The sequence below is a fragment of the Acipenser ruthenus genome, chromosome 20 (assembly GCF_902713425.1).
Source record: "Acipenser ruthenus chromosome 20, fAciRut3.2 maternal haplotype, whole genome shotgun sequence".
NCBI lineage: Eukaryota > Metazoa > Chordata > Actinopteri > Acipenseriformes > Acipenseridae > Acipenser > Acipenser ruthenus.
The window spans coordinates 8,819,090-8,845,566 of NC_081208.1; the positions used below are offsets into that span (position 1 = coordinate 8,819,090).

At 42.4% G+C, this 26,477-nt stretch overlaps 1 protein-coding gene across 2 annotated transcripts; it reads left to right on the forward strand.

Moving 5' to 3' along the window:
* The first annotated feature begins 50 nt into the window (after positions 1–50).
* On the forward strand, positions 51–25,769 carry LOC117963736 (claudin-16-like). Of its 2 annotated transcripts, none has more exons than XM_058993446.1 (6): positions 51–167; positions 5,092–5,221; positions 13,267–13,369; positions 20,835–20,999; positions 22,278–22,469; positions 22,815–25,769. In XM_058993446.1, the coding sequence occupies exons 1-6, from the start codon at positions 142–144 to the stop codon at positions 22,901–22,903; spliced, it is 705 nt and encodes a 234-aa protein (XP_058849429.1). In that variant the 5' UTR covers positions 51–141; the 3' UTR covers positions 22,904–25,769. The 2 variants fall into 2 exon arrangements, with proteins under 2 accessions (XP_058849429.1, XP_058849430.1); XM_058993447.1 differs by having other exon boundaries at positions 87–167; positions 5,100–5,221.
* The last annotated feature ends 708 nt before the right edge of the window (positions 25,770–26,477 follow it).

The following is a 26,477-nucleotide window of genomic DNA, read 5'->3' on the forward strand; positions in this document are numbered from 1 at the left end:
CTTTCTGGATCAATCTAGTTCAGTCTTGCTGTCAATTTCAATTTTTTCTTGTGAAACACTCGCAGTATCACAGCTCTCTTGCTGTGGGGAGGTCAACATAGTTAGTGTCTCTGCTGGCAAAGCTTCATGTAGTACCTAGCCATGAGTCCTGCTTGCTCAAAGTGGAGGTAATCCTGACTTATTTCCTGCTTTTTCATTGTTGTATATTTTTATGCTTAATACTGTTCTTGGTCTTAAATCTGATATTGCGATATCTGTGTATTTGAGATGGATGTTTGAGACAGCAGGGTGATAACAATGCTTTTATTTAAGATATATATATTCATTAGATTTTATTTCTGTAACTACTTGTGATACTAGCTTTTTTTAAGAATAAATTGTTAAAATTTTAAAAAAAAATACAAAATATACTAGCGGCCACAATATGACAATAATACTCTATAAAAAATATCTTTGTACCTTACGGCAGGGTACAGATGATTAAAACCTGGAACTTTAAGTTTTTCTCAATACTACTTAAAAGTATTATTGTACTTTTAGTATGGTATTATATTTCATGTGTTGCATGTCATTATAAACCATTCTAGCTAATAAACCAAAATAGCCAAATTCATAGTATTTTAAGAATAGTTGCTGTGACACATAAATGTGATGGACTCTTTTTATACTTCTTTTAGGGAATCTAAAGATAACGTTTGAAAAACAAATGGTTTAATCTATCTGGAGGGAATACACTGTTTTGAAAGTTATTTCAAATCTGTCAAATAAAATGAATGTATTCAATATACTTCAAAGCTCGTAAAAACACTTTGATACAAAGCTGCCATATAATACTTTGATATAAATGATGATGCTTTTGAGACCTCTTTTTAAAATGATATCAGATTATTGTCCCGCAAAGCTGCAACTCGTGATTTATTAAATTTTTTTTTTTTTTTTTTTACATATGTCTGCTTTGAATTAAAGAAGTTTTGGCATTCATAAAAACTTTACTAAATCAAAAACAGTTTTATGAATAGTAACTGGTTTGTTTCTATTTAGTCAATGGATTTAAGCTTTGAATATGAGCCAGTGTAAGACAGCATTTTTACATTTAAAATGTCATATGAAAGGCTAGCCAGATAGACCGCACACATTGCCAGTAACTTAAATAGAGTGAACTATCACACTGTACATTCCTTTGTAATTTGTACATATCAGATTCATATGATATTAACATATGACACATTTACAATAGTTTTAACATTTCCCAGATAGCACAGTAGCATTGGGCAGCATAACAAGGAAGATTGAGCCAGCTTTGGCTTTCAGCGTTGGGCCAACGTTATCGACCAACCATGTATTGACCACGGGCCAACCATGAATCCAATTATTATCCAATCCTGGCAGATGGTTTTCTATATTTTTAATATACATATTTTTTGTCTTTCGTAATGCTTGGTAATGCTCTCTGTGTTGGGTCTAATTGATTAAGTATACAGTTTTGTTTTTAGTTAGCTGAGACATTATATATATATATATATATATATATATATATATATATATATATATATATATTTAAACTATTTATTGGGACATTTGAACCAGCACGGTAAAATAACTAAAATAACTAAATATGCTAAATGAATAATAATAATAATAATAATAATAATAATAATAATAATAATAATAATAATAATGCCATGTAGTAAGTAGGTAACTGAGACAAATCAATAAAATAATGGACATTAAACAGCAAAATGTACCCAATGAACGACCCTGTAAATGACGTCAGCACGATTCCTTCAATATACCCTGCAGGACCATGCTCTGCTTGGGTTGAGCATTGTTGTTGTTGTACTAGGTTACAAGTCAGTGTTTTCTGTAAGCTCATACAACCAAGTGCTCTGTCACACAAGATAGCTGTGTTACAGTGCAGTACATTGCAGTGTATAACGTGGCTGTGGCTAATTATACCTTTCCATACAGTAATTATTCATATAATTGTGCAGATAAATTAATGACAAAAGCATTTAATTTTTGAAGAATGAAATCAATTTATTTTAAAAAGACTGCTAAAAAATAAATGTGGTTCTGGAAATGTGACTAATAAAACAAACACATGAACAAATACAAAATAATGTGGAAGAAGAAAAAAAAGACAAAACAAAATTCATCTGGAATTAATATATTGAAATTATTGCTTCCATACATTTTCTAGGAGTAGCAGGGATTCCAACCTGCAAACCATATAAAAAAAAAAACTCAATATATTTGTTCCTCATTGTTACTGCTCATGTTAATAAATGCTGCTATTGGAAAGCTGTTCTGATAAACAATATAGTTTCCTGCTAGCGTTGTTTCGGTTCAGATTGATACAGTTTATTGCATCTGCCAGGCAGGGGAAACAACAAAAATCAAATAAGCATGTCCCTTTTCTATTTTTAATTTCAGTCCACTCGTAATTAGATCATTTAGTGCTACCTTGACCCTGAAGACAACGTGCCTGCCTATCATGATATCAAGCCTGCAGGTTTCTGAGTGAGCTGTAATGAAAGCACGTAAACCTCTGGAATTATACTGTACTACGCTGCAGGAAGCGTTACCGGACTATGAGTGAAATGAACCACTCGCTAACCATGTCATTAATCTGTAAACTATAGCTATTGATAGTCATATGTGGCAAATAAATATATTTCTGTGACTTAGAGTGCAGTGACATACTTGAAATTAATAAAACTAAAACAACTAGCAGCCACACTATGACAATAATATGCTTTTAAAATTCTCTTACGGCAGTGTATAAATTATTAATACCTGGAACTTGAATGCATTTTATGAAAATTAAACCTTTAGAAATATTGTGTGGGGGGAAAAAAAACCCTACGGATTAAGCCTACTTACCTGAACTGCCTCTTGGTAGTCTGACTGAGAAAGAAAAACTACACAGGGATGAGGATACAGATTATCAAAACCAGGACCTTGAATATATTTGATGAAAATGTGTAAAAATAAAGACTAAAACAACTTACCTCAACTCCCTCTTTGTAGTCTGAGGATGGTGTGAAAGACTTTGAGAGAGACTTGAGAGAGGCCTCATGCATATGTTTGAATTTATAAACTGCTTATGAGACTGTTGGGCTAATGTCAGCCCATGGTTAGTTTGCCAACACAAAAAAAAAAAAACTATTTTAAAACAGCCTCCGTATCTGTTGTGTATTTTTTTATGTTAGTATCAGAAGATGTGTGTTATTGTTTTCTTTATATAGATTTAGCGACCCGTTCGATTGTAATATCTGCCTTGTGCATACAGTATGTTCTCCTTGGTTGGGCCACTGCTCCGCAACAAACACAAGACTGGTTGGTTGGCAGAATGTTGACTCCCAAAACATGACGGTTAGCCAACCATACCAATCTTAAACCACTGGTGTATGCTATCTGGATTTTACTACATGTAAACCCCTTACCATTTGGGGATTTAAATATCTTTAAAAATCATGACCTAATATAAAATATGAAAAAAGTCAATTAAATCTATACAATACAATACAATGTACTTTTATATAGCACTCTTGATGCGAAGCATCCCAGGGCGCTTTACAATAAAAACAATAAAACTAACAAGGAAAGGCCCAGCAATCCAGCTCAAAAATAAGCTAACGCAACAGATATGTTTTTAAAATTGATTTAGACATTTCAATTGTGCCAGCATGCCTGATATAATTTGGAATAGAGTTCCAAAGGCAGGGAGCAGAACTACTAAAGGCCACCTTGCCCCTCCTGATTTCAGATGACTTTTAGGAGCTACCAGGAGGCCAGCATTTACTGATATCAGGGTACGACTAGGGGCATAAGGTACCAACAGTTACTGCAAATATGAAGGCCTGAAGACATGAAGTTATGAAAGGCCTTATAAGTAGTAAGGAGAATTTTAAAATCAATCATGGACTTAACAGGGAGTAATGTGTTGTGAATGGAGAGTGCGAGGCAGCACTCTGGCTGCAGGATTTTGAACCAGTTGGAAGTGACCAGGGCTTATATTCTCATGGAATATTTCCCGGAGCCCAACCGCCACGAATCCTCCCCATTCAGTCAAGTACTTCAATTCATTATATTATTTCAAACTAGTTAAGCTCGTACATTCTCAGGCAACCAAACCGATATATTGTTTCAGGTCTGCCGATAGTACTGACTTATCTCAATCACGGAAACAAAGCAAAGACATTGTGTCTAGTTTACACAGCGGTTAACTCATTTATAGTTGTGCATGATATACGCACAAACACAGCACAAGCAACACCCAAGGAAAGAAATGTTATGCTGCTCTCCATATACTGTACGGAAATATTTTCAAATAATTGGTCGTGAAAATAAATGTTAATAATTATTTCTAGTAAACTTCAGCCTGAGGCTGAAGTCAAGGTGTTGAAATATTTAGCGGAGCTCAGCTCCGGACAGCTGTGGCTGAATTTAAGCCCTGTAGCTGACGCAGTTTAGAATCAGAAAGGCCAGCAAACAGAGCTTTACAATAATCTAGATGAGAATTAACAAAGGAATGAACCAACATCTCAGTATCTTTATCAGACAGAATGGATCTCAATTTGGCAATGTTCCTCAAGTGATAAAATGAGGCCTTTATAACTGAGTTCTAGATCCACAGTGATTCCCAAATATTTCACAGTATGAGATGGTCAATAGAGTCCCGTCAAATGATAATTCAGAAAATGTACAGCCATCTATGATTGGATTTCACTCAGGCACTCAGGCAGATAGCAAGATGAAGTGTTCATTTTGGATTATGTTATTGTAATTTAGTTTTACAAGAACAGATCAGCACTGCTTTACCTTTCCGTTGGTGGTCCAAGATGAATTCTAACCAGACGTATGTTACTGTGTTTTGAAAATTACATAAATCAAATTATATCGAAATAATATGTAAATAAATACAGCAAACATTTTAATTAAATGCAATTGTATTGACAATAAGTGTTGGAAATTCAAATGCAATTACACATTCATTACTATGCAATGCATGCAGATACAACATTCTCCTCAGGGAATGTGATTTTGAAGTTGTTGGAATGATTTGTAAGAAGTGTTTTATTTTTGGAGTCCTCCAGAGTTGAGAATGATCGTGGTTCTTCAGTTCATGGCGTTTTGCCTGTCTCTGGTCTCCACGCTGTTCCTTATCGTGGCCACATGGACAGACTGCTGGATGGTCAACGCAGATGACAGCTTGGAGGTGAGAGGATGAAGCACACAAAACCAGCCATTGACTAGAACTTTATGTAGTAAAACAAGGGGTGGATTACTATAGTGTGCAGCAGTGGGGGGTCATAGCATTTACTAAGCAAGAGAAAGAGACTCAGTGATACTCATATAATATGATAAAAGCTACTGCGTCACTCGTTAATTACTGAAAACTGTTTAAACTGTTTAAAGTTACAGAGTGTACAAATTTGATTGTTTCTGTTCCCTTACCTTTGTATGATTTGTGCAGTCATTGTGACTGGTTCTTATTGCAATGACACAGATACTGTCTGTGTGTTTTGACCTTGACTTCAGGAGCTACTCTTCAGTTCTGGTTGCCTGCCATAGATATGTGCTATGCGTAGTTTAACTGTCCAGAGTGTCTTTATGTTAGTAATTGGCAGCTCTGTCAAAGGCACAGCAACGTCAGGACAACAAAACAGAAGGAAACGTCATCATAAAGTGTCAGACCACTAGATGGCGCTGGCTCTTGTTTCTATAAAGACATTTTGGCTGATCTAGCTGATTTGGCTGGCACAAATCTCTGGCAGGCAACTAAAACTGAGCAGCTGACACAAATCTCTGGCAGGCAACTAGAACTGAGCAGGAGCGCCTGCACTCTGGTGAAGATACAATGTACAAACCACAGCATTTTAGAACTGAGCAGGAACGCCTGCACTCCACTGAAAATACAATGTAAAAACAACAGCATTTGAGAAAAGGCCATAAGAAACATCCAGCAGGAGTGCAAGCATGGCAAGGGGAAAGTAAAAGACAGAAGAACACGACATTTGAAGGTAGCTGCTCTTTAAAAATGACTTTCCAATGCAAAGAATGGTTAATAGTGCACATTTCTTTGTAAATGACGGCATAAGAAAATGGGCTGTAATTCGAGGGGCTGTCTTTCAAGGCAAAGCTACAGCATGTCATTGATAATGGACAGCATACTATAAATTATATATCTTAATTTCAGACAGGATCAGCACACAGAGATTCAGTTACTATAAATGATATATCTTAATTCCGGACAGGATCAGCAGACAGAGATTCACGTCTCATTTATTATAAATAATATATCTTAATTTCAGACAGGATCAGCACACAGAGATTCACGTCTTAGTTACAGAAGCCTTGTGTTCTGCAAGCAGCTGCTGAGCAATACAAGTTACAAAGGAACAATGACTGATACAAAATGCTTTATTATGCTTTGGAATCTGGAGCTCATTTCCTCCACCTAAATAATGTATTCATCTCAACAAAACAGTACACAGCACACCATAGAGTCACCAGCTCAAACGATCTTCATGTGTCGTCATTTCAAATCATTGTTCAAGGGTGAAACCTGGTACAAATGTTTATCATACAGATGTAAGAAAAGAAAAATGACCAGAAATGCTGCACTTTATCCAAGCTGTCAGGGACTCACAATCTAAGATGACTGTCAGATAGACACTGGAAATACATGCTGTCTCCTGTAGACAATGTCTACCAGTAGCATTTTCAAAAACTTTATATTTCTCTGCAAATGTAATTTCTTGAAAAGGGGGATTGACTCATATTGAAGTGAATATTTGCACTTCATTTGAAATAATGTTAATTATCTACTATACAATCTTGCTGACAGGGAGGCACCCATATATTTATTTGACACACATTTTTACCACTATCTTGATAACTCATCCAATTGTCATAAAACATAATTTGGAAATGCAGAATTCTAAGGTAAAGCTGAGGTCCAGTAGACACAGCATCCAGCCAGTGCCTTCTTGAGTGTTTCTTTTAGTTCTGCCTTACTATTAGAATTGAGGCTGTTGACGTGCACCACTGTTAAATTTATGTCAAGATGAATATGCTACCCTCATATTTTTCGATGTTAGCTTGCGAGGTTCGGGGGGCGTGAAGCTGGGGGGGCTGCTAATCTCTAATCTTTCAATTTTCTAATCTCCAGTTAATTAGTTCTATTTTACTATTTAAGACCTGATCACCTGCACCTTTTCTGTCTAGTGTTTCGTTTTTTAGCAAACGCGCAGACGCCGTCGTTTCGTGCTTCACCTCTAATATCTAAACTTCGTTGCCTCGCTCACGCAGGTCGTTTCTCTGCACATCGCTGCCAAGATATTATCAATCATTTTCTTACCTGCTCAGGTGATCTTTCTTTTCAATCAGCTTCTCTTTTCGGCTCCAAGAGCAACGTTACTCTTTCCTGTTCCATCCGGTTTCCACCTCGGCATCATAGCCGTCCAAAGCGCAGCTTCAATACTCAACTTGTCTGCAACTTTATCAGAAAGTCTGGTCCTCCGTTAAACTTCCAAGCTCCTTCAACATGACATCCTCATTCCCGTTGTCTGCGATTGCCTTACCTTAGCTCTATTTAATTCTACCACGAAGTTTTGTCGGCTTAATCCTTCTTTACTCCTCGCTTGTAATCGGACGCCCCTCCCCTCGCTCCCACTGAGCCAGCACAATTAGCGTTTCATCAGAACATCCTGCCCTGGACCTCCATCAGCTACGTTCAACATTTTAAAGACGTATCCAGCCCATTCTAAACTCAATTTTAACTAGTGGCGGCTCGTGACTCGACTGGTCACAACATTCTCCAACTACACTGTACTGTAACTTTGCCACCGGCGTCTCACAGACTATGGTTACCACGGCAACGCCCTTATTGAGTGACTGCGGGGAGTGGTAAGTTGTCATGGTGACCAGGCGGCTTCATCAGGCTCTGCGTGCTCTGCGCCTCAGCACTGCAATCTTCCGGCTTCCTGTTGCTGCACTTTCACAACTGGCAGAGACGAATTCAACGCGCCGAACCATAACATCTAAATATTGCGTTAACTTATTTCTATTCATGACTATCTGTCCTAAACATGTCTAGAATATTTATTATTCAAATCTAAAGGAATAAGCAAATGTTGTTCTACATAGACAAGGATTTTAATCGTAATAACTTCTTAGATTCTACCCTGATTCACTCAGGTCAATGATGTAATTCCAATCATAAACTCTGGATGGCAGTATAGTACCACAAGCTCTCTCTCTATACATTAAACCAGTTTGGTTTCGCTGCAAAGCTCGGACACTACAGCTTTTCTATCTATTCCCGCAGTTCTCACTCGGATGGATTCTCGGGAGTTCCCCCTCCTGCCTCATCCCCTGTCTATTTATATCAAATGACATTCTTCAATTTCAACTCTTACCCCCCTCCCCCCGCCCCTTTGAGGCGGACTGCTCCTGACCAAATCTATAGATTATTTCAACAGCCTCAGAGCAGCGGATTCTTCATCCTTTTAGGTTCTACAGCAGCCTCAGCTCTATGTATTCTCCATCTCTGGCTTCATCTAAATCAGTTTAACTCACAGTCCAATATCCACCGCTTTCAGCAGATGTCTGTGCTCTACAGCAGATCATCACACTACCGATGGCAATCCACTATTACAGATCCCTGCTTCAGCAGATATCGGTGTTCTGCAGCAGACCACCACGCTCTACCAATGGCAGTCCACCATTCACAATAACAGATCACTGCTTCGGCAGATCTCTCTCTACAGCAGACCACCGCTCATTATTGACAGCACTTCTTTGTTTACTTCCTCAGATCTCTGCACCGTCCAGCAGATCCCATCCTCTACTGTTAATTGCTCCTCCCTGCAGCAGATCTCTGCTCCCTTTTCAGATCTACTCACTGTTCTAGCATGCAAGTTGCTTTAGTTCAGTCTAAATCTGGACCTGCACTACTCCAGATCTTCCAACGCTTCCCCTTTCCTCCAATACGCAGATCGTGGAAGCATTCCGCAGTCAAGGCTAATGCTAATCCCCATCTGATCAAAAATACGAGGTGCTTGTCTTTCTCAGCAATCTATTTATATGTCCACACATCCTCTCAAATATTACAGCATTAATACATGGTGAGAGACGCGGTGAGACTGAAATCTGTCTTGTTTATGAGTTAAGGAGTTCCACTCTAGGAGAATAACTGGAGTTGTGAAACCCAGTCTCTCAATGTGAGTTCACCTTTTCCATTTCAAGCAGACATGATAGTAGCAGACCGCAGATCGATCCCGTATTAACTGACATATAGGATAGTCAACATCTCATCTCTGCCCTCCATTCCAGTGAATGGAGCACAAAGCGTGCTGAGCTTCCCCAGCAGTCGATTTACACACGTTCGTCGGTTCCAGCTGCTACCTCAACTGTCAGTTCCAGCTCCCCTTCGGCCTCCACTTTTAGTGTTCAAGTTCCGTCGACTGGTCCCGTCTGCTGCGTGCCCCCCCCCCCCCCGATTCACCAGCTGTCATTTGACTGAATCATCCTCTCAGTAACCTCCTTCAATCTGCTCAGCATTTCGTATCTGCAGCTCTCTCCCTCCTTCGACAGCTTCATATTGTACAGCCTGGTCAGTGTTTTAAACATTCTGTGCCAGAATCCGATTCATCCTATTCCTTCAAATCAAACCAGATCATGGCTTTCATCGTCCAGCTAGGGATTTTTTCTTCCCACCATTCTCTCCATATCAGTAGTTTGTCTGACTCTCTTTCCGGAATCTTCAAAGTCGTCCCCCCCCCCCCCCCCCCCCCGCTGCACCTTCCAGCCTGCCTATATCAACAGACATTCTCCATTCACTTATCTCTACTCTTTGGAAAGTCTGCTTGTCCCCTTACGAAGATCTCCTCATGGAGACCATCTGCCTAACAGCTGATTCTTAAGAGCCTTCCCTTCTGCCTCACCTTCCCGCTGTCCGCATCAATGACCATTCTCAGTTTGCTCATTCTACTCTTCTGAAACGCCGCTTCTCCCCATACAAGGATCTACCTATGGAGATCATCTGCATCTGAGCCCTCTTCGGTCTCCTTAGGAGCTCAGAATTCACCGTTCTAATTTACGCCATCATTCAGTTGTGTACCTCCAGACGGATCCATTTCAGCGCCGTCAGTTAATTCAGCTGTCAAGCAGATTCCCCTATCTGCCCCTTATTTTCAACGTCAAGGTATCTCATCTGCTTCTCGGCCGCCTTCGACTTCCTCAGAAGCTCAGACTTCACAGTTCCCTCAGCTTCAAGCTTCCCTGCAGCGACGAAGATCTCCTAATCAGCCAACCTCTCCACCCTCCTTTCTAGAGCAGGCCTCCGTCCTCAGCTGTATTCTCCCCATTCATTTCGTATAGGTGCAGCTACCTCCGCTGCGAGAGCCAACATCAACCACAGTCTGATCAAGACCATGGGCCGCTGGTCCTCTTCCGCAGTAGATTATTACGTTCAGAACTCGTTTCTTCTGCTTCTGATTTACTTCACCATTCGGTCATACCCCCAAGAGGGATCAATTTCAACATGGTTAGTCCATTCAGCTGTCAAGTAGAGTCCCCTATCTGCCCCTTTTCATCATCAAGGTATCTCCCCAGCAAGAACCCCCCCCCCCCAGGACCCTCGGTTCTGATTCCTCTCGCTCCTATCATCACTCATCGCCCCTCCTTCCACCCTCCAGAGCAAGCCTCCCTCCTCTACTTCACCCCCTCATTGATTTCTCTCACTCCTAGGATCACTCGTCACTGGATTCCAACCTACCTTGCCTCCAGAATGGGCCTCCCCCCCCCAATCATTCCGTAGGCACAGCCCCCTCTGCTGCGAGGGCCAACATCACTCACAGCCTTCTTCTGCTTCCTCGGAAGCTCAGAATACACAGTTTCTTCAGCTTCAAGCTTCCCTGCAGCGACGAAAATCTCCTAATCAGCCCAGCTCTCCTCCCTCCTTTCTAGAACAGGCCTCCCTCCTCAGCTGTATTCTCCCCATTCATTTCGTATAGGTGCAGCTACCTCCGCTGCAAGAGCCAGCATCAATCACAGTCTAATCAAGACTATGGGCCGCTGGTCCTCTTCCGCAGTAGACTATTACGTCCATTCATCTCCCTTCGATATAGCAGCAGCCCATTTTAAAATTGCTAGCATGCCCGGAGTGGGGGCTACCTGTTCGCCGGGGCCACCTGAGGTTTTCCCCTAAATTCGCTTCGAGGGGTTTTTTCCTCTCCACTGAGCGGCAGGTATACACATAGTCAGATATACACAGTCACATCCCATTAACAAATTTACTAATCCCCCTTTGTTCGTCCTTCTGGTCTTTTGTTTGTTTGTTTATGTTATGCGTTGGCATGTTCTGTCTTGTTTGTCTCACGGTGAGGGAATTTTCGTAGGTGCCGGGGGTCCATCCTTTGGGGGGCAAGTGAGGCTCACTTCCCCGACCTCAGGGCTAGGCAGCCGCCTCCCTTACCTTCAGGGGTTCTCACCGCGTGAGTCAGAGCGGACCCCCGGCCAAACTCTGTCCTGTCGCAGCTCCTGCGCTCATCTCACTCGAGGCTCTCTTCTATTCTGCCTCTCTTCAGGACGTGGTCACTCGTGCCGAGTCCTATACTAACCTCAATGCTCTGTCCTTATTTTCAGGTCCCAGGCAGCGTGATGTCTCGGCCAATCAGGGGTTTTACGAGCGCCCCTTACATAAGCCTCAAATGCTGGGTACCTCTCTCATCTCCTCCCGAGGGGTGGCTTTTCAAGTCTAACCCTCATATGTGTTTTCAGGTTGCCGGGTCCTCCGCCCCTGGGATGTCGACAGCGTCGGCCCCAGTCGACGACCTCTTTTCTATCCCGTTTCAGGTTGCCGGGTCCTCCGCCCCTGGGATGTCGACAGCGTCGGCCCCAGTCGACGACCTCTTTTCTATCCTTTCCGGTTGCCGGGTCCTCTGCCCCTGGGATGTCGACAGCGTCGGCCCCAGTCGGTGACCACATTCTGTCCTACTAACTGCTCCTTGCTGCTTCTTCTGCCTTATCTTTCCCCCCCAGCTCACGCCCAGTGAAATGTTAGCTTGCGAGGTTCGGGGGGCGTGAAGCTGGGGGGGCTGCTAATCTCTAATCTTTCAATTTTCTAATCTCCAGTTAATTAGTTCTATTTTACTATTTAAGACCTGATCACCTGCACCTTTTCTGTCTAGTGTTTCGTTTTTTCCTCCTCCTCCCCTCCTCCACCTTCTACATGCCTTCGCATCGGTCATCTCTGGGGGGCAAGTGAGGCTCACTTCCCCGACCTCAGGGCTAGGCAGCCGCCTCCCTTACCTTCAGGGGTTCTCACCGCGTGAGTCAGAGCGGACCCCCGGCCAAACTCTGTCCTGTCGCAGCTCCTGCGCTCATCTCACTCGAGGCTCTCTTCTATTCTGCCTCTCTTCAGGACGTGGTCACTCGTGCCGAGTCCTATACTAACCTCAATGCTCTGTCCTTATTTTCAGGTCCCAGGCAGCGTGATGTCTCGGCCAATCAGGGGTTTTACGAGCGCCCCTTACATAAGCCTCAAATGCTGGGTACCTCTCTCATCTCCTCCCGAGGGGTGGCTTTTCAAGTCTAACCCTCATATGTGTTTTCAGGTTGCCGGGTCCTCCGCCCCTGGGATGTCGACAGCGTCGGCCCCAGTCGACGACCTCTTTTCTATCCCGTTTCAGGTTGCCGGGTCCTCCGCCCCTGGGATGTCGACAGCGTCGGCCCCAGTCGACGACCTCTTTTCTATCCTTTCCGGTTGCCGGGTCCTCTGCCCCTGGGATGTCGACAGCGTCGGCCCCAGTCGGTGACCACATTCTGTCCTACTAACTGCTCCTTGCTGCTTCTTCTGCCTTATCTTTCCCCCCCAGCTCACGCCCAGTGAATTTTATTTTAAATCAGTAATAGTTCCTATTGTGTTATTACTTATTTGAAGTGTTCTTCAGAGCCTCTTCTTTAGGGTCTGGGCTCAGCAGAGGCTATGGCTTGGATTAGTTTCCAGCTAACATTTGTAAAGAGTTGCACTGGCTACATTAATAAGTGTCTCTGCCTGCTCTCTTGCAGTCTTTCTTATTCTCTTACTGTTATTTTTTGTTTGTCCCTCTCATTGCCCTTTTTTTGGTATGAAGGATTTTAATTCTATGAAGTTTTTTTTACGGACACATCTGATTATCCTTTACTTAATGAAGTCATTTCTGAGGCTGCCAGTCTTATGAAATTGAAGTTTTCATTCTCTAATTTGGCTTCCAGGTCAGTCAGAAGTGCAGAGGGCTGTGGTGGGAGTGTGTCACCAACACTCAGGATGGCATCCGGACTTGTGACCAGTATGACACGATATTAGCAGAACATCCTTGTGAGTCTTGCTTTCACTTCCTAATCCAGATCAGCTTGTTCTTCTCTATCCCTACATCATTACATACGTGTGTGTAGCTTACATTCTGCACCTTTCATGAACTGCATATTTACAAGCACCAATCTGTTTATTTGAAAATGTTGTATAATTAAGGTAGAATAAGTTTACATTTAAAATATTCTGTTTTTTATTGCATATACAGTATAATTTCACTGGACAAAAAACACATTTTAATGTAGCGAAATGTGTTCAAATAATTAAATTGTATACAGAAATATTATTTTCTGTTAAAAGAACTTTAAGAATTTACAAACGAGAGGAAGCCATTTGGCCCATTAATGCTTGTCCAGTTCCTAGCAGCTGAATAATCTCCGAACCTTGTCAAATTGGGTCTTGAATGATTTCAATGATTCAGCATCAACAAGATGACTAGGTATCCCATTCCATCCCCTCGCAACTCTTTGTGTGAAGAAGCATCTCCTGCTGTCTGTCCTGGGTCTGTCTCCACTTCATTTCAAACTGTGTCTCCTCTGGTCCTGGTTTCAGTGCTGCACTTAAAAGTATTACGTTTAATCCCATCTACGTTAAGTCCCATCTAATCAAATCCCGCCTACTGTAAGTCTTCTTTTGTTCTAGGCTAAATAAATTCAGTTCCCTTATCTTATCTTCAGAGTACAGGGAACACAATGGCGGCGTTTACATGCACAAGTCAAGACAGTTTTCCTCACGACCTGTTTGTTGTACTTTTCAGGAAATGCGTTGCTATGCCAATGCAGATTACTCAATTCATAGTCATTTAGGGGAGGGGATATTTAAATGTCCGTGTCTGCTTACTAAGTAGGAAAAGAACGACTCTGAATATTGTAAGGAGAGATTCATGCGTTGCCATAAAGATAAAAACATTTAACAAGAGAAATGAATTCACGTGTTGTCGCGCACATTCTGAATTACGCTGCAGCAGCGCAATCTGGATTCTGTGCTGTGTGTGACACACACGCAGGATAAATCATATGTTACTTTCGTTTTAGATTAAAAACTACTTTTGTTTTTACAGTTTTGTATGTGCATATACCTGTTTACACACTAGCTTCTTTTGAAAGGTTTATTTTATTATAGTTTTTCGTTTTTTGAAGTAGTGCTTTATATGTGGTTAGTTAGCAAATAAACCCTTTTATGTTTAATTGTTCGTTTAAATACGACATTTCGGCTGTGCAGATGTTTGCTATGATGTGCTTGAATAAAACTTTTGAGTTGTATCCGATTTGTCTTTCAATACCGTCGGCAGTTGTAGGTATGAGTATAACCGCGGCGGTTCTAGTGTTGAAGTAGTCCATAAATGTACAGTGTGTGTGTGTGTGTGTGTGTGTGTGTGTGTGTGTGTTTTGGGGAGTATCTATGTTTTGTATGGCATTTCTTCTGGATATTATGTGAGATTAATTCAGAAGAATGGGATGTTGACTGCTGAAACCTTGTGAGACACAAGCACGATTCCTGCTCTAGTTTACATGGGTTTTTACAGCTATTTTTATCGTGAAAAAGCGATTGACCCTGTTTCACAGTGTATTCGCGTGACAACATCACACAGCCATGACTGTAGAGTCGATTTTCAAGTGCATGTTAACCAAGCCAATGTTATTTCAGCACAATGATTTATGCATTTAAAATAAACAGAGCACTATAAATGTGTGCGCGCGACACCTCTTTATTTCGGAGAACCTGCCTGTCTCCAGCCATATCCAGTTTAGCGAGGAACTACTGTACCCTGTTTTTGGTATTTCAGAAAAAAAAAAGTTAGAATTGTAAAAAACATATTTAATAATAACTCAGATGTGATTTATGATTGATTGGCGTATAAAACAATGTAGGTGTCACTGAACTTATTTTTAGAAATTGAAAATATGATTTGTTCTTTGTAAAAAAGAAAAAAAAGTGTAGGTGAATGAAGTGGAAATGTAGTGACAAATGCAGGTCCCTGCTGTTCAATAATTACACAGGCTGAAGTGCCCTTTCTGCATCAGCAGCATGGCACAGTGTGACAGATACTAATTGAAGGGCTGGTGAAAGGGAATTCTCCCAAAGAGAAAGCAAGTAATACTGTAGTAGGAAAGAAATGTTAGGGAGGCTTTTACATTGATAAGTGATATTAAAGAGAAACTCCGGCCAAGTCCATTCTAGGTAACATGATTGTGAAGTGATTATTATTATTATTATTTGTTCATTTAGCAGACACCTTTATCCAAGGCGACTTACAGAGACTAGGGCTTGTGAACTATGCATCAGCTGCAGAGTCACTTAAAACTACGTCTCACCCGAAAGACGGCACAGAAGGAGGTTAAGTGACTTGCTCAGGGTCACACAATGAGTCAGTGGCTGAGTTGGGATTTGAACCAGGAACCTCCTGGTTACAAACCCTTTTCTTTAACCACTGGACCACACAGCCTCACTTAATTGTGAAGTGATTGTGAAGTGATTGTGAGGTGATTGTGAAGTGCTTGTGAAGTGATTCTGAAATGATTGTGAGGTGCTTGTGAGGTGATTGTGAAGCGAGTGTTTCAGACTAACGAAAGTGCAGTTGCGGTTGCAACCCATTAACATTTAAATAAACATTTTAGAACATAAGTTCCAAGCAGTTTTAAAACCTAGTGCATAACCAGGAAGTGTTACAATACAGTACTTCACAAATACCAGACATTATCAAATACATGATTCAATAAAATTTAGCTAGTCTACCCATAAGACTGTTTTTACCTCAACTATTGGACTCGGATTAGTAGTCATTCTACCCCTAGTTTGGCACCCATTCCAACCTCTAAATAAATAAAGCAGCAGGATTTTGCCAGCTTGGTTTATTGAGAAAACCCCTTTGAGAATCTAGACAAGCAAGACTAATAGGGCTCCTTTTTGATAAAGTAGAGTGAACAGGACTGGGAGAAACTGCATGCATTTAAGTACAAAGTGATTGGAAAGCACACCCTTAAACTGCAGTCTGGTGTTCTTCCAAATGAAGCACACTGGTACTGTAAACAACTGTCATTTAGGGTCAAATCAGGCAGGTGATATATGATAGTAACTCCATTTCAATGGCCATTACACAAAGGTACATGTTTCAGAAGGTTATAAGAACATAAGAACATAAGAAAGTTTACAAGCGAGAGGAGGTCATTCAGCCCATCTTGCTCGTTTGGTTGTTAGTAGCTTATTGATCCCAGAATCTCATCAAGCAGCTTCTTGAAGGATCCCAGGGTGTCAGCTTCAACAACATTACTGGGGAGTTGGTTCCAGACCCTCACAATTCTCTGTGTAAAAAAGTGCCTCCTATTTTCTGTTCTGAATGCCCCTTTATCTAATCTCCATTTATGACCCCTGGTCCTTGTTTATTTTTTTAGGTAAAAAAAGTCTCCTGGGTCGACATTGTCTATACCTTTTAAGATTTTGAATGTTTGAATCAGATCGCCGCGTTAAGTGGAAATCTGCATTTGTGAGGAGTGTGTGCATAAGCTCCATCTGCTGGGAGGTTTTCTGTATTTCAGGTGTTTGAAAGGATGGGTTCTGTACTGAATATCCAGACCTGACTCAGTTGTTCTCTTTATTTAAATCACTATGCAATCTGTGAGGTGGATTTCAATACAAACACATGCTCTGTCTGTCTCCTCAGGCCATGCTGGCAAAGATGCTGGCAAAGATGCATCAGTGTTTTTACTTTCACATTTTCATCCGACTTTGCCAGGATTTTGGAGAATTCAGTTTTAAATTGGTACCACCCTATTATCTGATATTTATTATAATGACCGTAACCTGGAGTGTTTGGGGACCTGGGTTGAGCTTTCTGATTTCTCTTCTTGGTGTTGGGAGTGCTTTGGTTTCTCATTTCTGTTCTCGGTGTTGGTGGTGCTGGGGTTTCTCATTTCTTTTCTCAGTGATGGCGGTGCTGGGGTGTGAATTTTGTGAGGTTTTTTTTGGGGAAAAAAAAAAGAAATGCAGCTGGCCCAGGAGGAGGTGGATGACAACTGTTTTTAAAAGGGCTCGTGGCAGAGTTGTGCCCCGGCTGTGGGGCATATGGGCACACAGTGGTCATCTGCCCCACCCAGTATGAGGAGGAGGAGAAGGAGAAGGAGGCAGAGAGGAAGGAAGACATGGGAGGAAGAGGAGTGGTGCACCCAGTGCATGCAGTATGGGCACGAGGAGCACCACTGCCCGGAGCTGTTACAGGACACAGATCTGGAGTGGGAGGAGTCCGAATGTCCTGCGCATGAGTGTGAGGAGCCCGAATGTCCAGAGCCCAAGAGGGGGGAGTCGGTGCGTCCAGAGCCCAAGAGGGGGAAGGCCGAACGTCCACAGTCCAGGTATCCATCAGCAGAGGGAGAGTTCCTGCCTGTTCCACCTCCATCGCAATGGGAGGACTGTGTGTCGCTCCCACCTCCACCAGCAGAGGGAGACTACCTGCTGGTTTTGCCTCCATCACCGCCACCAGCAGAGGGAGCATGCCTGCTGGTTCCCCTGCAACTGCCGTCCCGAGAGCCAGAAGAGGTGGAGCTGCCGTCCCGAGAGCCAGAGAGGATGGAGCTGCCGTCCCGAGAGCCAGAGGGGGTGGAGCTGCTGTCCCGAGAGCCAGAGGGGGTGGAGCCAGTGACCCGAGAGCCAGAAGGGGAGGAGCCACGGACCTGAGAGCCAGAAGGGGAGAAGGCTGAAGCCCCTCAGCAGCCCTTGCACATGCTGCTGAGAGGAGCTCAGGGGAGGCGCATCCGACTGCGACGGCAGGAGGTGCCAGCCTGACTTCAGAGGCCGCTAGAATGGCCACAGCCACCACCGCCAATGCCAGGGTGTCTGGAACCGTTGCCGCTGGAGGAGCTGGAACTGCCGTTGCCGGAGTGGCCGTCGTCTCCGCCTGTTGTTCCTGAGGGTCCATCGTCTCCACCTGTTGTCCCAGAGGGTCCGCCAGCAGAGGGAGACGAACTGCTGTTCCCGCCTCCGCCAGCAGAGGGAGTCGAGCTGCTGTTCCTGCCTCCGCCAGCAGAGGGAGACGAGCTGTTGTTCCCGCCTCCGCCAGCAGAGGGAGACGAGCTGCTGTTCCCGCCTCCGCCAGCAGAGGGAGACGAGCTGCTGTTCCCGCCTCCGCCAGCAGAGGGAGACGAGCTGCTGTTCCCGCCACCGCCAGCAAGGGGAGAGAGCTGCTGTTCCCGCCTCCGCCAGCAGAGGGAGACGAGCCGTCGTTCCCGCCTCCGCCAGCAGAGGGAGACGAGCCGCTGTTCCCGCCTCTGCCAGCAGAGAGAGACGAGCCGCCGTTCCTGCCTCCGCCACCAGAGGGAGTCAGGCCGTCGTTCCTGCCTCCGCCACCAGAGGGAGACGGGACGCCGTTCCTGCCTCCACCACCAGAGGGAGACGTTCCAGGTTCCCTACCAGCGTTCATGGGCTTTGAAGGTCCGGGACCCACCACCGCCCGTTGAAATAGCCCACCCAAGGGACATAAGGGGACTCTTGGGGGGAGGGCTTGGGTTCAAAGGGGGGGGGGAGTTTGGCCGATTATGGCCTCCGTACTTTGTACGTGTAGGGAGGTGTGTGGCAGAGCAGGGCTCTGCCCTTAGAAATACAGGCAGGGAAGGAGTTAAATTCTCCTCCCTGCCCAGGTTGATTGTGTCAGGTGGGAGCAATCGGTTAATTAATTATCCAATTAAGGACCCAGCCACCTGGCATAAAAGGAGGCCTCAGCCTCCCATTTGGGGGAGAGAGTTTTAGGAGAGGAAGCAACTGTGTTTTTCTGTATGTGCTGTGTTTTTGTTTTTGCTAACCCAGTGAAGGCAACGCCCAGCCTGGAAGCTTTATTTGTAAGTTTTGTTTTGTGTGTATTTTCTGTTCGAAACCTTTTTGTTTGGCCCTTGTGCCTGTTTATTTTGTATTTTTGTGAATTAAAAACTTTATTTTGAACTTTTAAACTGTCTCTGAGCCGCAACCTCTGTCATTCCTTGTCACATGGGGTTTCTCATTTCTCTTCTCATTTCTCTTCTCAGTGTTGGTGGTGCTGGGGTTTCTCATTTCTCTTCTCAGCGTTGGCGGCGCTGGGGTTTCTCATTTCTCTTCTCAGCGTTGGCGGCGCTGGGGTTTCTCATTTCTCTTCTCAGCGTTGGCGGCGCTGGGGTTTCTCATTTCTCTTCTCAGCGTTGGCGGCGCTGGGGTTTCTCATTTCTCTTCTCAGCGTTGGCGGCGCTGGGGTTTCTCATTTCTCTTCTCAGCGTTGGCGGCGCTGGGGTTTCTCCTTTCTCTTCTCAGCGTTGGCGGCGCTGGGGTTTCTCCTTTCTTTTCTTATTTCTCTTCTCAGTGTTGGCGGTGCTGGGGTTTCTCCTTTATCTTCTCATTTCTCTTCTCAGTGTTGGCGGTGCTGGGGTTTCTCATTTCTCTTCTCAGTGTTGGCGGTGCTGGGGTTTCTCATTTCTCTTCTCATTTCTGTTCTCAGTGTTGGCGGTGCTGGGGTTTCTCCTTTCTCTTCTCATTTCTCTTCTCAGTGTTGGCGGTGCTGGGGTTTCTCATTTCTCTTCTCAGTGTTGGTGGTGCTGGGGTTTCTCATTTCTCTTCTCATTTCTGTTCTCAGTGTTGGCGGTGCTGGGGTTTCTCCTTTCTCTTCTCATTTCTCTTCTCAGTGTTGGCGGTGCTGGGGTTTCTCATTTCTCTTCTCAGTGTTGGCGGTGCTGGGGTTTCTCATTTCTCTTCTCAGTGTTGGCGGTGCTGGGGTTTCTCATTTCTCTTCTCAGTGTTGGCGGTGCTGGGGTTTCTCATTTCTCTTCTCAGTGTTGGTGGTGCTGGGATTTCTCATTTCTCTTCTCAGTGTTGGTGGTGCTGGGATTTCTCATTTCTGTTTTCATTGTTGGCGGTGCTGGGGTTTCTCATTTCTCTTCTCCTTTCTGTTCTCAGTGTTGGCGGTGCTGGGGTTTCTCATTTCTGTTCTCATTGTTGGCGGTGCTGGGGTTTCTCATTTCTCTTCTCATTTCTGTTCTCAGTGTTGGCGGCGCTGGGGTTTCTCATTTCTGTTCTCAGTGTTGGTTGTGCTGGGGTTTCTCATTTCTCTTCTCATTTCTCTTCTCAGTGTTGGCGGTGCTGGGGTTTCTCATTTCTCTTCTCAGTGTTGGCGGTGCTGGGGTTTCTCATTTCTCTTCTCAGTGTTGGCGGTGCTGGGGTTTCTCATTTCTCTTCTCAGTGTTGGCGGTGCTGGGGTTTCTCATTTCTCTTCTCAGTGTTGGCGGTGCTGGGGTTTCTCATTTCTCTTCTCAGTGTTGGCGGTGCTGGGGTTTCTCATTTCTCTTCTCAGTGTTGGCAGTGCTGGGGTTTCTCATTTCTCTTCTCAGCGTTGGCGGTGCTGGGGTTTCTCATTTCTCTTCTCATTTCTCTTCTCAGTGTTGGCGGTGCTGGGGTTTCTCATTTCTCTTCTCAGTGTTGGTGGTGCTGGGGTTTCTCATTTCTCTTCTCATTTCTACAGTGAAGATTGTGCTGACCCGTGCGCTGATGATCACAGCAGACATCCTGGCCAGCTTCGCACTCATCATCTTGATGCTGGGTCTGGACTGTGTGCGCTTCCTGAAGGAAGAGCCCCACATTAAACTGAGGATGTGCTACATGGCGGGCTTCATATTCGGGGTAGGAGGTATGGTGGCTTAGGAATTCTGTGCTTGGAGTTATGGATTACAGATCTATTTAAAAAAAAATAGTAAATCAAAAGGAAATAATGTGTCATCTAAATGTTCCTAATATAATATGTAATGTACCTGTTTAATATTGTTGTGTGTATACTGTATGGTTCTTTATTGTTTGAACTATTCCAGCAGGTATATTAGTGTTGCACTGTGCACTGAAGCCCATTTGAGAAGTCTGCGCAACAGTAATATGCTAACCCACCTCACTTCCACAGTAGAGAATTATACACACATAACAGAACATTAAACAGGCAAGAATTACATATTAGGAAAAATATAGATGAAATAAAGTAGCTCTTTAAAATTAAGTAACATGCTTTGACCCAGAGGACACAAAGGTAAAGCAGACTTCCTGGATAGGAAGGCAAGCAAACTGAGAACTTTCTTTAATGTAGTGTAGTAGCAGATGAAAATATGATTTGCTATAGCATATGTAGCTAATGAGTGAAAAACAGATTAGATATGTGGAACTATATTGTTAGCTACAATTACAATACTGTTTACATTGTAACCACAGTGTAACAACTTCACATGTAATTCCAGTGGAAACACAAGAAGTGTTTCCAACTAACACTATGAAAATGGAAGCATAATGATAGATGATAACATTATAAATCACGTATGAGAAATCAACCGGCTGCTGTTCTGGTCAAAATTCCAGTACTTGTGTGAACTGAGAACTCATCGTTGTAAAGTTGAAAAAACAACCACATGTTTAAATATCAGTGTTGCTGCATGTTGATTCTACTTGCTTCTACAGTACCTGAGATGGTAACACTTTACATGAGGTGCCTCTAGTTACTGTGTATTTACATTGTAGTTACTAAGTAAATCCACGTGCACTTAAACATAATTACAATGTTATTATGCATAGTTACAATGTACTTTTTCAATGCCATTTTCCAGTGCTTTACCCATGGTTATACTGTGCATTTACCATAGTTTACCATGATTTGCCATGCTTTACTACACTTTGCCATGCATTTACTATGGGGACCCTTTATACAAGTTTTTTAGGATCATTAAATAGACCCCCACATTTAATTTCTATAATGAATACATTGTGTTAATTACATACTGTGTGTGTGTAGTATAATCACGTTGAGAGTAATGGATTTGAATTAGCTGTCTGTCTTGTGCTCTGTTTCAGGGATCCCTGGGTGTGTGCAGTATAATCACGTTGAGAGTAATGGATTTGAATGAGCTGTCTGTCTCATGCTCTGTTTCAGGGATCCCTGGGATGATTGGCTCGGTGTGGTATGCTGTGGATGTGTATGTGGAGAGAGCCACTCTTGTTTTAAAGAACGTCTTCTTAGGGATCCACTATGAATTTGGCTGGTCCTGCTGGCTTGCGATGGCTGGATCAACTGGCTGTTTTCTAGCTTCTATTGTACTAACCTGCTGCCTTTATATTTTTAGAGGTAAGTGTATCACATAATGAGAAGAGGTGATTCTTAATACAAGGTTAGGTTTCACACTGTTAGATTTTTATTGATTAGTACTTACATTTTGTAAACAAGGGAAACACAGGGAACAGTATGTTTTGTATTGAATAATTAGCACGATTTATTCTACCAACCTAAAACATCTTCACAGAAGTTACACACAAATCTAAGTATATGCACGCCCCTACATCACAAAGTCAAATAAAGAAATCATTTTAAGCTACTTGTATTTTAACAATTGTTGACAAAAGTTGCTTATATAATACAAGCTAATTTATGCATCTTCTTTTTTTTTATAAACTCTTGTATTTTGTTTTCCAGATGCCAGATCTTCACGATATAACAGGTCCATATATCATTACGGAAGGACAGCAGCTGGAAAGATATATGCAATGGATTCACGAGTGTAGTTAAATAATTATTAACTGTAAATAAGACAGCATCAGGGAGGTGATGGAGGGGCTTTAATAAGGAGACTCCTGAATGTTAAGTGTTAGCTAGGCTGCCTAAGAGACCCTTCCATCAGAGCAGCAGGCTTGTGATCATCATCAAAATCAAGGGACACACACACACCCTGTGACGTGGTTACACTTCCCCAATCAAAATCAAGGAACACACACACCCTGTAACATGGGTACACTTCCCCAATCAAAATCAAAGGACACACACACCCTGAAACGTGGGTACACTTCCCCAGTCGAAATCCAGGGACACACACAAGTTGTAACGTGGGTACACTTCCCGAATCGAAATCAAGGAACACACACACCCTGTAACGTGGGTACACTTCCCGAATCGAAATCCAGGAACACACACACCCTGTAACGTGGGTACACTTCCCGAATCGAAATCAAGGAACACACACACACACCCTGTAACGTGGATACACTTCCCCAGTTGAAATCCAGGGACACACACACGCTGTAACGTTGTACAATTCTGAAGCAGGTTCGAGGAATACAACGTTAACTGTATAAAACTACTGAGAAATATAATGTAGGGGGTTCTGAAAGGCTCGTCTGGAAAATGAATGAGATTATTTTTTGTACCCATTGCAGCTTGTTCATGTTGGGCTACATCCTTCCATTGCCTCTCTGTTGCTTATTCCTGTTGAAGTCACACTGCTAATTATCAGAGCACGTTTAGGTTGTTTGTGTTACTTTGTACACAGTGTGTCATGGAAATAGCTTTGAAAGATAGCTTTGCAATGGTTAGATATAGTATTAATGAGGATGTATTATTTAAACTGGTTTCATTTGTAAAAAGCTAAGAATCTTCATAATGAGGTTCAGATGTATTTCCAAGAGACTAGTAAAGAGAATATTTAAATGTTATCCTCTTTAATAATAGTTATGATAATTCTGTGCCAGGATATTCACTAAGAGCAGCGTGCAAATGCAGGGCCTTTTATTGCATTTTTTAAATTTAATTTAATTTTAATTCTCAAACCAAAACTTTGTCCAAAATAACCATGGAAACCAAAAGCATTGAAATAATCCAGAATTGTGCTTAATTTTCTCTACTAGGACTGAACATCATTGCAAGCCATAAAATATCTTAAAAGGGATTATAGATAACAAAATAATTCCACAAATATGACCTGTTTATTTTAAAACCTGATCTCTGGTACTACGCCAGATTAAAGAAAGTTCTGTTTCCAAACCATGCTTTCAGAAAGTGTTGCACTTCCTTGGTCCTTCAACAGCTTTATTCTTGTCATTAACCAGCCAGCTGCTTTCCCTATTGACTGACATGCTTTCAGCCACTAACATGCTTTGACCCTGAAGACACTGCTGAGGTGAAATGACTTGTGCAACAGATTTCCTGAGAGCAAGTCATGGAAACTGAGAACTTAATTTAGTACTAGATATCATGTTTCAAAATTAAAATCCATGTTTGCTGTAAGGGGTTTCTTTCAAAACAGCACATTTGGGACCTATTTAGCTAATGGAGGTGCACAACAAGTACACTTTATGGAATTATTTTGTTAGCTACAAGCACTTTAAAAGTTCTTATGCTGAGAAATTATTTAAAACAGGCTTGGAGAACAGTGGAAATTATTTAGTTTTGCGTATGCAAGTTGTTGTCAAATCCGCAAATAATCCATCTCATCTTCCATCTCAATAGTGTAATCACAAAAGATATCATATAGATTACACTGTTTTAACTTCAGGTGATACTGAGGACAGATCCACAAAGAGGAACACATTATATTTCCATCTACCTTGTTACACAAAGGTAGAAAAACAAGGATTGCTTTGGTATCCGTTTGCATGTTTTTTCAGACAACCTTACAGCTGTTCATTTTGAAATCCTTTTTAGCATTTTGATACAGCTGGCCATATTTTACTCCAGTCTTTAATCAACTCCTGTTTTGTGAAAAGAGAAAAACACCCACTGACTACAGAACTAGTATCAGACTTCTAAGGCATGGAACTGGAGGTCTCTCAAGTTGTTTGTTTCTCAGTGTTGTACATTACTGTTGCAAATGCTTGAAAATATGGCCCAGTACCTCTTGACCGATTCAAACTAGGTTCCCCAATTTCAAAACCAGGAATGTACCTGACCAAAGTCTCAAAAAAGTTAATATTACCACTGTAATGGTCACTGGGTCACTTCCTGTATCAACACAGTTTAGAAAGACTCATGTCTGCAAACCCAAACTCAAATGCACCATGAAACCAGTCTGTACAACTCAACTTCCAGTATCAAACTGGGGCTGCAGCCAGTTCCATCTGCAGTCAACAGTTCTGTCTGCAACCAAGGACAACAATTAACAACTGTATGTGTGTGTGTGTGTGTATGCTGTTTTTGTAAAATACCAGTTTATTTTGTCACCTACCTCCAATATTTCTCTTAAAATACATTACAGCCCTTTGGAGTGAGTTGGAGAGACTGGTTCTGCCAGTCCACAATCTCAACTGGGGTTTGATTTCAGTCTGCTGTCAGTGGAAACAAACTGGATTGATTTCAAAGCACCTCAGTCACAGTCACAGATGGAAACCTGTCGTAATTCAATGAATCATTGTGTTGCTGATTTCAGATTCATTTTCAATGGTGGCAGATGGAAGTGTACTGAAGCATTAGATTTAAAAGCCTTTACAGTCTCTACCCTAACAATATGTAACTTTTTAATACTTGAAATATGTTATTTGTACTCCTTTCTTAAATACTGAATGACTATAGCATGTTGTTTATGTTAAGTGTAATATAACTAAACTGTCTATGCTTTGCTGTTGAATGTTTTTTTTCCTAAATTAAATAATTTTAAATGTCTCTGGTAATTACCATGTTTAAGATGTGTCTGATGGTTTTAAAAGAAATGTTGCTTGATAAACATGAATGGCAGCATTTGTAAACATCCAGACTTCCTGTATACGTTTTGTACCTGCCCCCTTGTTTCGTTTTTTTGTCCTAAAAGTATTAAGGGCCTTGCTGTTATTTTAACAGCTTTTTATTCTGTGTTTCTTTTGCCACCTGGTGGCAGGAATATGAAGTGCTGCTTTGCGGTACCATCACTACAGGCGTGAAATAACCACCTCGACAGAAAAAACAGTTGCGCATGGCTGCGTTTACAACGTTGGTTTCATAGAGTTGAGACTGGCTGAGTGAGGAGGGGCAGCCTTAAAACAAAACACATATACAGTAGCACCTACTGCTAGTTAAAAAATAAACTTCAATGGAATTAGTGGTATTAACACAGCCTTAGTACAGCACATGGACAAATCTTTTTTTTGCTACGAGGGAATCTGAAGGGAATCATTTAGCAAATAATTACATTGAACCATAACCCTCTGAGAAAAGCACAACACTCCAGTCCTCTGTGCTGTAAACCTGAGCAGCCACGGTTAGGTACAATGTGAATGTTTCTGTGATATAGCTGTTGTAAAGCAATGCATATTTAATTCATAGTATGGTTCTTATGTGTGACATCCAGAATATTAGCGTAGCCCTTCCTTAACGCTTTGAGGTACAAGGGACATA

What these genes read in the sequence shown, in the direction of transcription:
- LOC117963736 (XM_058993446.1), top strand. Translation starts at nt 142, where the DNA reads ATGAGTCCTGCTTGCTCAAAGTGGAG. An exon ending in GATATTAGCAGAACATCCTT is followed by an intron (nt 13,370 to 20,834) that starts GTGAGTCTTGCT and finishes TCATTTCTACAG; the next exon opens with TGAAGATTGTGCTGACCCGT. An exon ending in CTTCATATTCGGGGTAGGAG is followed by an intron (nt 21,000 to 22,277) that starts GTATGGTGGCTT and finishes GCTCTGTTTCAG; the next exon opens with GGATCCCTGGGATGATTGGC.